At 56.7% G+C, this 12,735-nt stretch overlaps 1 protein-coding gene and 1 long non-coding RNA gene across 2 annotated transcripts in view; one reads left to right on the top strand and one right to left on the bottom strand.

Moving 5' to 3' along the window:
• The window catches only part of LOC105468707 (ArfGAP with RhoGAP domain, ankyrin repeat and PH domain 1), a 55,558-nt gene that overhangs the window by 41,430 nt on the left and 1,393 nt on the right, over positions 1-12,735 (top strand). The window contains 15 exon segments of the mRNA XM_011718959.2: positions 854-1,049; positions 1,311-1,362; positions 1,474-1,637; positions 1,766-1,978; positions 2,301-2,406; positions 3,104-3,251; positions 3,341-3,427; positions 3,514-3,582; positions 3,872-3,989; positions 5,209-5,322; positions 5,540-5,685; positions 6,228-6,260; positions 10,472-10,554; positions 11,284-11,334; positions 11,520-11,583. Of these exon segments, the coding sequence (XP_011717261.2) occupies positions 854-1,049; positions 1,311-1,362; positions 1,474-1,637; positions 1,766-1,978; positions 2,301-2,406; positions 3,104-3,251; positions 3,341-3,427; positions 3,514-3,582; positions 3,872-3,989; positions 5,209-5,322; positions 5,540-5,685; positions 6,228-6,260; positions 10,472-10,554; positions 11,284-11,334; positions 11,520-11,583 (1,644 nt within the window).
• On the bottom strand, positions 330-2,189 carry LOC105468706 (uncharacterized). The gene is made up of 3 exons (XR_979575.3): positions 2,066-2,189; positions 1,291-1,416; positions 330-466 (listed from the first exon to the last, which is right to left on the bottom strand). It is a non-coding gene; the product is annotated as an uncharacterized lncRNA (long non-coding RNA).

Here is a 12,735-nt window from a genome sequence, read left to right as displayed (position 1 = left end):
GGTGTCTGACGGGGGAAGGTGGGGCCTCCTGACCAATCCCATGTATCCCAGCTCCCCCATCTAGAGAGCAGCAGCTAGATGGAGGGCAGCAGACATGGAGCAGGCCTGTCCCACCAAGGGCCTACTGTAATCTGCAGCCCTCTGCAGGGTTGGTCAGACCTGTCTTAGCTCTGCAGAAGAAGGGCTGTGGCCTTGTACTCCACGGGTGCTCAATAAGTGAATGACAGTCAGAGCCATCTTAGGATGGACAGTGCCGCCTCCAGGGGAGTGTGCTCCTTGTTCCTGGAGGCAAGCAAGCAGAGGCTGGAGGGAAGAGGCAGGGAGGCCACGGGGAGAGCTCTGCCTCGGGGACTAGAGCCAGGTGCCTGTGGGGTCCCCTGTGCTGTAAGAGCCTGTGACTTTTTATCATTCACTTGTCCATTGATCAGTTGTCTTGTGCGCCTCTTGAGAGTCAGCCCGCAGAGACCTGGGGACCCAGATGAACCAGGCTTAGTCCTAGCCCTTCAGTAGCTCCTATGTGGGTGTGGAAGACAGCTCCCCTGCGGGTGGGGTTCAGGCGGCAGCAACAGTGTAACCAGTGCCACAACAGAGGGCAAGAATGCTTTGGTGCTGTAGGGGCCCAGAGAAGGGCCCTCCAGAAAGTGTCTGGGAAGGCTTTCCAGAGGTGGGCACATCTAAGTGGGTATGAAGTGGGACATGGTACCCAAGTTCCATCTGTGGGCTTGGTTCTGCCTTGGGGAAGAGAAGGCCGCTGGGTGGGAAGAGGGCACCTGCCTGTAAGCCAAGAAGCTGGGGCATTGGGGCAGGCAGTGCTGTTGGCTGATGCTGTCTCCCCCGGCTGCCTCTCTGCCAGGCATTCGTGCCTCCCCTGGCTGAGGATCTGCTGGCCCGGGATTTTGAGCGGCTCGGACGCCTACCCTACAAAGCTGGCCTGAGCCTACAGCGGGCCCAGGAGGGCTGGTTCTCTCTCAGTGGCTCGGAGCTCCGCGCTGTCTTCCCGGAGGGGCCCTGCGAAGAGCCGCTGCAACTACGGAAACTGCAGGAGCTTTGTGCGTGGACCAGACCCGGGCCCCCAGCCTCCAGGGCACCCTATCCTGGGCTCCCAGGCCCCCAGCCCTTGCCTGGAAGTCTGAGCTCTGCCTGGCTTGGCCAGAGCTGCCATCCTGCCCTCTCATGTCCTTGGAGTGCATCTCAGCCACCCCATACATTGGCGGGCGGGTCCTAAGGATGTGTGTGCGCTCAGAGAGGGAGGGAGCAGGTTGGGGATCAGGAACAAGACCTGGGCCTCACCTTGACTAACCCCTCCACAGCCATCCAGGGGGACAGTGAGAACCAGGTGCTGGTGCTGGTGGAGCGAAGGAGGTGAGCCACGGCCTCCCTGAGGGGCTCTGAGAAGCCTGGAGCCGTCTGATGGGCCTGGGGACAGGGTGGGATAGGTGTAGGCCCCTCAGTGACTGACTGTCCCTGGTCCAGGACACTGTACATACAGGGCGAGCGGCGGCTGGACTTCATGGGTTGGCTGGGGGCCATCCAGAAAGCAGCCGCCAGCATGGGGGACACGCTGTCGGAGCAGCAGCTTGGGGACTCGGATATCCCGGTGATCGTGTACCGCTGTGTGGACTACATCACGCAGTGCGGTGAGCCCTGCCCCTGGGGTGCCGGCCCCGCCCCCTCCCAGAGAGCCGCCTCCCGTCCCAGAGCTGCGTGGCCCCGCCCCATGACGCAATGCCTCAGGCCCCAAACGCTTGGCCCCGCCCCTCCCTAGGCCTGACCTCCGAGGGCATCTACCGCAAGTGTGGGCAGACATCGAAGACGCAGCGGCTGCTGGAGAGCCTGCGGCAGGATGCGCGCTCTGTGCACCTCAAGGAGGGCGAGCAGCACGTGGATGATGTTTCCTCGGCGCTCAAGCGCTTCCTGCGCGACCTGCCCGATGGGCTTTTCACTCGTGCCCAGCGCCTAGCCTGGCTGGAGGCCTCAGGTGGGCCCTGCAGCCCGTGCCCAGCCTCCTCCACCCATCCCTCCGGACTCCTCCACCCTTCCTTTCTGGCACTTGCACTAGACTCACCCTAACCGACAGGCTCCAGTTGCCCGCCTCTGCTTGTCATTCCCATCGCCACTCCATACGGAGCCCGGGGCCCTGGAAGACCCAGAGTTCCTTACCCTGGTTGAGTGCCTGGCCTGCATTGACTTGGAGGGCACAGGGACTGCTGTCACCCACCATGAGAAGCAGGACAGCCCGGGCGGGGTGAGGAGATGATAGTTACAGGGGGTTTCTGACCTGATTTTTCTTTCCCACCCAGAGATTGAGGATGAGGAGGAGAAGGTCTCCAGGTACCGAGAGCTCCTGGTGCGGCTGCCACCTGTCAACCGGGCCACAGTGAAGGCCCTTATCAGCCACCTGTACTGGTGAGGGAGGATACCATTGTGAGACTCTGGGGGGATGGGGTGAAGGTTCTTCTACCCCCCCCCCCCCCCCCCCCCCCCGCCTGACTGCCCTCCCCTGGGAGCCAGCTGGGCTTCTGCACCAAGTGCTGACTCTGATCTGCCCTAACATTGGACATTTGTAGAGCAGGGGTCCCCAGCCCCCAGGCCACAGACCAGTACAGGTTTGTGGCCTGTCAGGAACCAGGCTGCACAGCAGGAGGTGAGTGGTGGGTGAACAGGCGTTACTGCCTGAGCTCTGCCTCCCGTCAGATCAGCCGCAACGTTAGATTCTCAAAGGATCGGAACTCTATTGTGAACTGCACATGGGAGGTGGCGCACTCCTTATGAGAATCTAATGCCTCTGAAACCATCCCCTGCCCCCACCATCCTGTCCTTGGAAAAATTGTCTTCCATGAAACCAATCCCTGGTGCCAGAACTGTTGGGGCCACTGTTATAGAGGATTTTTCCACTTGGGACCAGGTTACCTTGGCTGGATCTCCCAGCTTCCCAGTCCTACTCCTACCAGGACCCAAGATATGGCCAGAAAAACTGTTCCTACCCCATTAAATAGTGGTCCCCTCTGATCAGACCAGTCTTGGACCTGTCAGAAATTAACAGGGAGAGATGGGAAGCTCTGGCCTGACTCCTCACTCAAGGCCCTCCTCCGCCTCTCTCCAGTGTCCAGTGCTTCTCAGACACGAACCAGATGAACGTGCACAACCTGGCAATTGTGTTTGGGCCCACGCTCTTCCAGACAGATGGGCAGGACTACAAGGCTGGCCGTGTGGTGGAAGATCTCATTAACCACTATGTGGTGGTGTTTAGTGTGCGTCCCTGGTCAGTGGGCAGTGGAGGGCAGGGATGAGCCTTCCAGATGGCGGTGACCACCTGTCCTTGCCCCTCGCCCCTTCCCAGGTGGATGAGGAAGAGCTCAGGAAGCAGCGGGAGGAGATCACTGCCATTGTGAAGATGCGTGTGGCTGGCACTGCCAGTGGGACCCAGGTGAAGTCTGGAGCCTGGGTGGGGGGCTTGGGCCTACCACCTGCGCCCATTTTCTAGGCCCCCAGCTGAGCCCTGTCTCCCTGCAGCATGCTGGTGACTTCATCTGCACAGTGTATCTGGAGGAGAAGAAGGCAGAGACCGAGCAGCATGTCAAGGTAGGTGCTGGGACCTAGAAGCCAAGGGGCCAGAGAGTCAGGCTGGGCCAGGCACAGGCTCAGATGGCCAGGGGAGCAGTGCTTCCATCCCAAGGAGAGGACCAGTTTGGGACCTGTATCTGGCTGGTGCTGGGGCCTGCTCCTAAGAACTACTCAGAAATACCCCTCTGTATCCCAGGACTCAAGAAGGGCCTGAGAAGGATGGGCTCAGGCTCTGAATCACGTAGCAAGGTTATGGTAGAGCAGGGGCCAGGCACAGGTAGGCTAATCTTCTCCTTGGTCCTTGCAGATCCCAGCATCCATGACTGCTGAGGAGCTCACCCTGGAGATCCTGGATCGCCGGAATGTAGGCATCAGGGAGAAGGATTATTGGACCTGCTTTGAGGTTAACGAGAGGGAGGAGGCAGGTGGGTGACCCTGGGCTTGTGCAGGGTGTGGTATGGCTTGTCTCAGCTGTAGCCCCAGTCTGTCCTCCCCTACCCTGCACATGAGGATGGGTGGTGAAAAGGACTTTGATGACGTGTTGCTGTCACACTGATCTCTGTGACGGTGGTGATAGGGTGCTGGCAGGGATTGAGGTTATGCCTGTCATGTGGCTGATAGAAGGGACAGTGAAGGGGTAGATGGTGTTGACTGTGATGGTGCTTTCTTAGGTGTCAGTGACAATGGTGATGGTTGAGGGGAGAAAGGTAATTTATGGTAAAGGTGATCTTGATGGCAGTGGAGGATGAGGCTGTATGTGTTCATTTGTTTTACTGTCCTTGTTGAGTGCCAGGCACTGGGCTGGGGAGCCACACACATAGTCCCTATCCTCGTTGGGGTTAGTCTGGTAGGGGATGGAGGCATTAGTCTAATGATCACACCAATAAATATTCAACTACAGTTGCATTAACCGCTGTGGAGGAAAGACCCATGGCATCACCAGATCTTTCCCGAGCCAGGATGGGAAGGAAGAGTAGGGGTTATTTGGTGAAGAAGGCAAAAGCCCTGTGGTGGGCAGAGGCACAGCCCTTTCAAGGAGACGAGGGCAGTGAGGGGATGGTGACATGGGTGGGGCTGGAGATCAAGGCAGAGGCAGCCACGCAGGGCCTAGCAGCAATGCAAGACCATCGGAGGGTTAGTGAGTAAGAGTTTAAGAAGATTGCTACTCGCTGCTGGGTGGGGAGAGGGAAATTAGAGCACACTTTGAAGGCCATGGTTTAGTCTGAGGAGAAGGCAGTAATGTGGGCTGGGGTGGCAGCAGTGGAGATGGACAGAGCAGAGAGATTTGACATGCGGATCAGGAGAGGGAGGAGAGGTTTGTTTCTGGATGGAGCAGCCTGGTGGGTGGTGGTGGTGGTGTTTCCCCGATGGGGGCCACGGGGAGGGCAGGAAGGGAGGCAGGGGGTGGAGATCACAGGCATGGTTTTGCACATGTTGAATTGGAGCAGCTTTGGTCCCAGCCAGGTGTGTCAAGCCTGAAGCTTGGTCATGGGAAGGGCGGTCGTGATGGTAGTGTTTTGTGTCGTGGCACTTGCAGATGGTTGGAGTGGACCGGGGATGTGTAGGTGATATGTGCCCATCTGCCAGCCCTTGGTGGTATCGGGCCATATGGTCCCAGTGACGGTAGGTGTGACCTCTCCCCAGAGCGCCCCCTGCACTTTGCGGAGAAGGTGCTGCCCATCTTGCACGGGCTGGGCACGGACAGCCACCTGGTGGTGAAGAAGCACCAGGCCATGGAGGCCATGCTGCTGTACCTGGGTAGGTGGTGCCTGCAGGGTGGCCAGGCTCCGGGCATTCCCCTCTTCCAGAGCCAGGGTGGGACCTGGCGGTGCCAGGTAGGAGCAGCTCAGGCAGAGGGCACCAGGTGGGTGGGCCTCTGTGGAGAGGCTGGGGCAGGATGGGGCAGCTTCCTTCATCCTGGGACCCAGCCCCAGCTGGGTTGGTGCAGCCTGTACCCACTCCAGTCCCCCCCCAGCCAGCCGTGTCAGTGACACCAAGCATGGCATGATGAAGTTCCGTGAGGACCGCAGCCTCCTGGGCCTGGGCCTGCCCTCAGGCGGCTTCCACGATCGCTACTTCATCCTCAACAGCAGCTGCCTGCGGCTCTACAAGGAGGTCCGGGTAAGTGGCCCCACTGGGTTCGGCCTCAGGTTGTGCACCTGTACCCCTGAATGTGCTCAGAGATTCCCCTTGGTCTGCAAGTAGAAATATTCCTGTTGCAGGCTCTCAGGATAGCACAGCAGTGGGGGAGAACTGTAGACTCTCAAGGCCCCTCCTGCTGTGGCCCTGGATGTCCACTCTACTGTGCCCTGTAGCCCCACTAGGCCCTGGCACCCGGATGCCATCACACCACTCCATGCCCATGCTCTGTCTCACTGTGCCTGTGCCTTATCACTGCACCCACAGGAACCTGTTACTTGATGACAGCCCCAAGTCGTGGCCCATGCATGCCTTGTCACATCGTACATCGTACACCTCCCGAGCCACCCTCCTCACTCATTTTGTCCACATGCAGGTGTTCTCCCAACCCAGACTCCACTAGGCACCCTCCACCTTCTGCACATACATGCCACACACACACCCCAACCCCACACATCACTGCACATGCTGTCCTGGCTCTAGACCTGGGACTTCTTCCATAACCCTGATCCTCTATCAAACAGAGCCAGAGGCCGTGGAGCGGGGCCCCTGAGACCGTGAGTAGCTGTGGGCTGACTGCCAGCTGCCTTACACCACCTGGGGGCCAAATGAGCTGGGTAGGAGCATGGGGACACAGCCAGGGCTCCTGGCCATCTCCAGGCATGGTTCCCTGCCCGCTTGCCGGTCGGCACTAGCCCCTATCCTGGGCCTAAGCTCCTCCCCTTTATCCCTAATCCTGTCCCAGGGTCCTTTCCCCAAGATAGGGTTCCCTATCAGTGCAGTGCTCTAGAATTTTCCAAAGGACTCTGTGTGGAAGTTAAAGATCCAGTAATGATGGCACCTAGGTTTGAATTAGAGCTCTGATCTTCTCCTGTCATCCCTGCAGCCTCCTTATTTCTAACGCTGGACAGTGTTCCAGGACTGTCAGAACATTCTTACTACTGCCCTTATCCTGACATGCCAGGGTGGGACGAGAGAGGCTTGTGGGATATCCCCCACCTGGGGTAGGAGTCTCTCTGAGGCCTCCCTGGCTGGCTGTTTCCACTCTGCACAGTCCTAGGAGAGAGAGCTCATCCCCTCCGCCCTTGGGGCCACCCTATTCCTAGGGGGATACTTCTGTCTGAGAGAAGGTCCTTGCTCAGGTTCTGCTGAGAATCTGCATCTCATGATGCCCCTGTGGGTCCCAGCTATGCCTTGGGGGCCACAGAGCATAGATGCCCCTACAGCAGGGATTCCCAGCTGTTAGGAACAGGGCCATGCAACAGGAGGTGAGCATCGGGCGAGTGAACATTACTGCCTGAGCTCTGCCTCCTGTTAGGTCAGCAGCGGCATTAGATTCTCCTAAGAGTGTGAACCCTACTGTGAACTGTGCAAGCGAGGGATCTAGGTTGTATGCTTCTTATGAGAATCTAATGTCTGAAGATCTGAGGTTTTACAGTTTCATCCCAAAACCATCCCTCCATCCATGGAAAAATGATTGTCCGCAAAACTGGTCCCTGGCACCAAAAAGATTGGGGACTGCTGCCCTGCAAGATGGGCAGCAGAGACATGGTTCCAAGCCTGGTGGTCTAGCCTGAGCTCCCACAGCTACCCCCCACCGCACCCCCAGTGTCTTCAGCCTCTTCCTGCCCCTTGCATTTCCTGAGGTTGTCTGAATAGGCTTGGCTGCCATGGCAGGAGCAGAGCCGATAGAACAGGACCTCATCTCCCTCTCTTTGCATTTTGTGCCTCTTCTAATGCATCCCGGGCTCCTGCTAACCCTGTGGGAAACGCCGTCTCTTCTCTCCTTTGCCCTCTTCTGTGATCACATCCTCACTTCTGAGCCTCTCCGCCTGTCCAGTCAATCCCCCTTGGTTCTGGGATGCTCTCTCCCTGGCCCCCGACCTCTAGGAGTGCTTAGAACCCTTGCCGTGGGCAGAAGGGAGGGAGGATGGCTGAGGCACCTGGAAAGGCAGCTGTGGATCCCTGGGCATGGAAGGAAGGAGGCAGAAGAGCTCGAAAAAGGGATGAGATCTAGTGTTCCCTAAGGAACCAGGCTTAGTGCTGGCCCCTCACATACTGAGACATGGAATCCTTACTACTGTTCTCTGAGGAAGAGGGCTGTCCCCACTTGCAGGTGAGAAAACAGGCTTTGTGTGACTTGCCCAAGGCCATCTGTAAGTGTAGACTGGGACTCGCACCCAGGTTTCTTAGTGTGGAAACACAAGCTTATATTCCTGGAAGTCTCAGACTTGAGGACTCAGCAGGGAGGGGTGCTCGGCACAGACTAGGTGGTACTTTCCACACCCCAGTGGCAGCCAACACCTCTGGCCTGGCAGAGGCCCTGAGCAGACGTGGGCTGGTTACCACGGGGTTATCATTTCTGGCATTTGTTGGTTTATGCGGCAGTAGGACAGAATATTTGAAATTGGAACAATCTCAGGTGATTCAGCAGGATACATGGCCACTTGTGCCTTATCCTGGGGGTCTCCTCTTATTAAAAACCCTGAGGCACCTGGAAAAGGCACATGCTAGAAAGATCTTGGTCCCAGCAGAGATCGTTAAGCATCAAGAGTAAACTTCGTTGTCTGCCTGTGGCCCCGTGCCTTGGAGATACTGGAAACATGAGCTGTCCGATTAGAAATGAAGTCCTTGGGCCAGGTGCAGTGGCTCATGCCTGTAATCCCAGCACTTTGAGAGGCCGAGGTGGGAGGATTGCTTGAGTCCAGGAGTTTGAGACCAGCCTGGTACAACATGGTGAAACCCTGTCTCTATAAAAATTAGCTGGACATGGTGGTACATGCCTGCAGTCCCAGCTACTCAGGAGGCTGAAGTGGGAGAATGGCTTGATCGCATGAGGTGGGGTTGCAGTAAGCTGAGATTGCACCACAACACTCCAACTTGGGGGATTCATTCTCAAAAGGAGATTGCATTGACTGACATCCTTCCCTCCCAAGACCCCCTTTTGCAGACTTCCTGTCTCAGCCACCCTTACATCACACATGTGCCATGCACATCAGACCCCAGGGAATCGGAGGCCTGAGGGTTGTGTTTTCATTCTTGGAGCCACAGCCTGGTTTGAATACCTTGATTCCTGCAGCTGTCTCTGTGCCTGACTGGGCCTGTCCTGTCCACCCTCGACTCACTTGACTGCTTGCTTCTAGTTCTGTTCCCCTCCCACCCACAGCCTGACTTCTTCCAAACCCACAGCCTGTTTTCCATCCCCTCAGCCCAATTCCTCCTGTACCTGGAGTCCAGTTTCCCCCACATCCTTCCTCCCTCATGCCCAGAGCCTTGTGTTTACCGTGCCTGCAGCCGAATCTCTTTTACAGCCTCTATCTCAAGTCTTTCCATTTCTGCCATCAGCTGTCTTCCAGTTTGCAGGCCGATTGCTAGTGCTCCCAGCCTTGCTGCTTCTGTATGTGCATACAGGTTTCTTCCTTGTATTCCCCCACATCTTGTTTCTTCCATGTCCGAAGCCTGATTTCCTTCCGCCTGCCTAATTTCCTCCCTGTCTGCGACCCTGATTGTCCCATGCCTGCAGCCCAGTTGGTACCAGGCCCTCCTGGGCACATGCCCATAATCAGGTTAGGTGCTGTCTATAGAAGACATGAGGCTTTCCAATCAGCAGGTATCGGGGTGAAAGCAGAGTGAAAAGTCCTTACTAAGGCCCTCCTAAGCCACACCCCCTGTGAGAGCACAGAGGTCTCCTCCAGTCCCTAGGCAGCCCATCCTTTTGTGATATCACAGGAAGTCCACCAATTCCCAAAACTTCCCTCTCCCCTGGTTGTCCCTTCTCTGGCCCCTGCTGAGGAGCCATGCCTGGAGGTGGCTGGCAGCAATGGTGGGGAACAGGGGGGCAGTAGCTCAGTCTTTGACCCCCAGTTTTGGTTGTAAGTGAATCCCCCTCCCGTGCCATTCACCCTGGTGCCCCTGTGGGCTCCAGGGGTGCTTGGTAGGGGTAGGGCTTCAAGCAAGTGGCTCCCAGAGCAGGAGGAAGCCTCATTAGCTTGACCTTCCTTGGGGGTCATTGCCCCCATCCCTCTGCCTCCGAGCCAGCCTGCTCCTTCCAAGCCCAGACCCATATGCAGAGGTGGGGGCCAGAGGTGAACATTTTGGCAATCTGGTGCCCCTCCCCAGTACATTGGTCTCTCGCTTCCTGACCTAGACCATTGGGAAGTTCTTCCTGTGGTCTATTGAATAGCTGTTCTGCTTAAGCTTGAGTCATTAGCCTTCTTGTGGAACCAAAGAGCTAGTAACTGCTGGTCCCTCAAGCCTTCTGTTCACACGGTCAACCCTGGAGCCTCCGTGGGGCAGGGAGGGCTGAGAAATGAATAATCTGAGACGAACATAGACACGAGCAGCCAACCGAGGCTCTGTGATCACACCTGCTTGTTCCAGCTTGGTGCTGGGGGAGGATGTGCAGTTCTCCCTCCACATACAATCTGATTCAGGCTGATGCTTCAAGTCCTCCAGTTTGCAGGGCATCAGGGTGGTGCTGGGATTTGCTGTTATAGGTGTCCCAGTTGGGACGGCTGCCTCAGAGACTGAGGGTTGACTGTCTGATACTGCTACAGGGAGACAGGCCTTGGGGGCCTAGGGCTGGGAGGTTGGTTGGGCTGGATTGTGAACAGGGAGGGCTTTAAAAGGAAGGCTTCTTGGAGGAGGTGCTCTGTGCTGGGATGCAAAGAGGGCTGGGGAGTGGGAAGAGGGAGGTGCCCGGTCGGGAGAGCAGCCCCAGTGCCCTTTCTGCAGACTAAAGTGCCCTCTTCTCCTCACCCTACCCCAGAGTCACCGGCCTGAGAAGGAGTGGCCCGTCAAGAGTCTCAGAGTCTACCTGGGAGTGAAGAAGAAACTCAGGCCACCCACCTGGTAAGCTGGGACTGGGCAGATAGGCCTGCTGCTGGGGCCTGTGGGGGCTCAGAACTGATAGGGGAGGCACAGCTGGGGTTTTTAATTTGACAGAGGTCAGTACAGGGGCTCTGATGGTGTGGTCCCCAGACCAGCAGCATCACCTGGACACACTTTCAACACAAATTCTCGGCCAAGTGCAATGGCTCGTATCTGTAATCTCATTTCTTGGGGAAGCCAAGTCAGGCGGATTGCTCGAACCCAGGAGTTCGAAACCAGCCTGGGCAACATGGTGAGACCCTGTCTCTGCAAAAAGAATACAAAAATTAACTGGGTTTGGTGGCGCGCTACTCAGGAGGCTGAGGCGGGAGGATCACTTGAGCCCGGGAGTTTGAGTCTGCAGTGATCTGTGGTCACGACACTGCACTCCAGCCTGGGCGACAGAGTGAGAGTGAGACCCTATCTCAAAAAAAAAAAAAAGAAAAGAAAAGAAAAAAGAAACACAAATTCTCAGGTGTCACCCCATTCCTACTGAATCACAGATTCTGAGGGTGGGGCTGGGGCTTAGGGGTGTCAAGGGCCTGGAAGGCTGGTGGGGGCTGAGAGAGGAAGAGGCCAGGACGTGTCACTCTTGTGAGAAGGCTCTGAACTCTGGCTCTGGCTGTGGCTTCTGGGTTCTGTCCTGGGAACCGGGGCGTTGAGCCTCTATGGCCTGTCAAACACCCCACTCTCTCCCCTCTTCCTCTGCAGCTGGGGCTTCACAGTGGTGCATGAAACAGAGAAACATGAGAAACAGCAGTGGTGAGTGAGCGCCTCAGCCTGAGACCCCAGGCTGAGGAAAGTTGGTGGCACATCGCCCTTGATTGGGTCCCTCATCACTGCCCAGATCTGTGTCCACTAGCAGGCCCTGGGCTGGGGAGGCAGACACGGTGTTCCCTGCTCAGTCAGGCCTTTGGCATCATGCAGGTCCGTGTCCCACCCTGCAGGTACCTCTGCTGTGACACACAGATGGAGCTCCGGGAGTGGTTTGCTACCTTCCTGTTCGTGCAGGTACCAGGTGCAGAGTGTAGGGGGTGGGGTGGGTCCCTGGAGGCTTCCATTATGGAGAATGGGGACATTGGCTTCTGTGCTATTCAGCCCACCCCTTGCTTCAAGGAGATTTTGAGTTGCTTTTAATTGATTTGCTAGTTTATTCAATAAACCCTTCCTAGCACCTACTGTTAGTCTAGCTCCAAGCCAGGGATGCTAGGGACAGACAGGACACAGACCCTGCCGTTGGGGCACCCCTTATGTGAACAGGAAAACAGACCCAGAAGTGGCCAGTTATAGCCCAGTGTGATGAGTGCTGTGGTGGCAGTGGAGAGCCTAGGGGATCTGAGTTTTAGGAAATGTGGGAGAATTCAAGCAAAGAGGGGAATGGCTTCTAGGCAGAGGGAATGGTTTAGGCAAAGGTCCAGAGATATGCAAGAGAAGCACAGATTGTTAAAGTGGAATGTGAGGGGAGAAGCCAGGAGTGCTGGAAGTCAACACAGGAAAGGGAGTGAGAAGCAGAATCTCAAAGAGCCTTGTAGGCCATGCCAGGGAAACTTAACTCGACACAGAGGTCAGTGGGGAACCACTGGCGGGGGGTGGGGGTGGCATTTAGGCAGAGTGTGGTGCAGGCTTGAGTCTGCGAGGGCTCACTCTGGGTGCAGCGTCAGAAAGAGGGACGGAGGGTAGAGCCCAGAGGTGAGCAGGCCAGTGAGGCAGTGGCTGTGGTAGCCCAGGCAGAGACATGGTGGGGATGACTCCTGAGCCAGAGCAGGGCCAGAGGCTGGGTTAGACTTAAAACAGATGAGTTAAGACAAAGAGTTTTTAAAGTGAGAGCTCATAAGTGTTTAGGGAAAAGGGACACAAAATGACCAGGGTGCTGGGCTGAGTTCTTTCTTAGAGCTGTGTTCTTTTAGCCCTGAGTTTCGTGGTGAGCAAAGCCTAAAGGGAAACGGTGGATTCTGTAGTTCCTGGTTCCTAAGACGGGGCACAGCCATGTTCCTCTAAGAGAAATGTTTTCTTGGTTCTTGGAGGGGTTTGTGGATCTGGAGATTGGAGTTGACTAACAGAACTGGCCGTGTTTTGCCAGAGATGCAGTCATGTTCTCCCCACAGCTGCTTCTCGTATCGGCTGGGATCAAAGCTGAGGGCGTCATCTCAGATCACAGCTGGA

Source organism: Macaca nemestrina, chromosome 12 (genome assembly GCF_043159975.1).
Source record: "Macaca nemestrina isolate mMacNem1 chromosome 12, mMacNem.hap1, whole genome shotgun sequence".
Lineage (NCBI taxonomy): Eukaryota > Metazoa > Chordata > Mammalia > Primates > Cercopithecidae > Macaca > Macaca nemestrina.
This window is presented reverse-complemented; position numbering and strand designations above follow the sequence as displayed.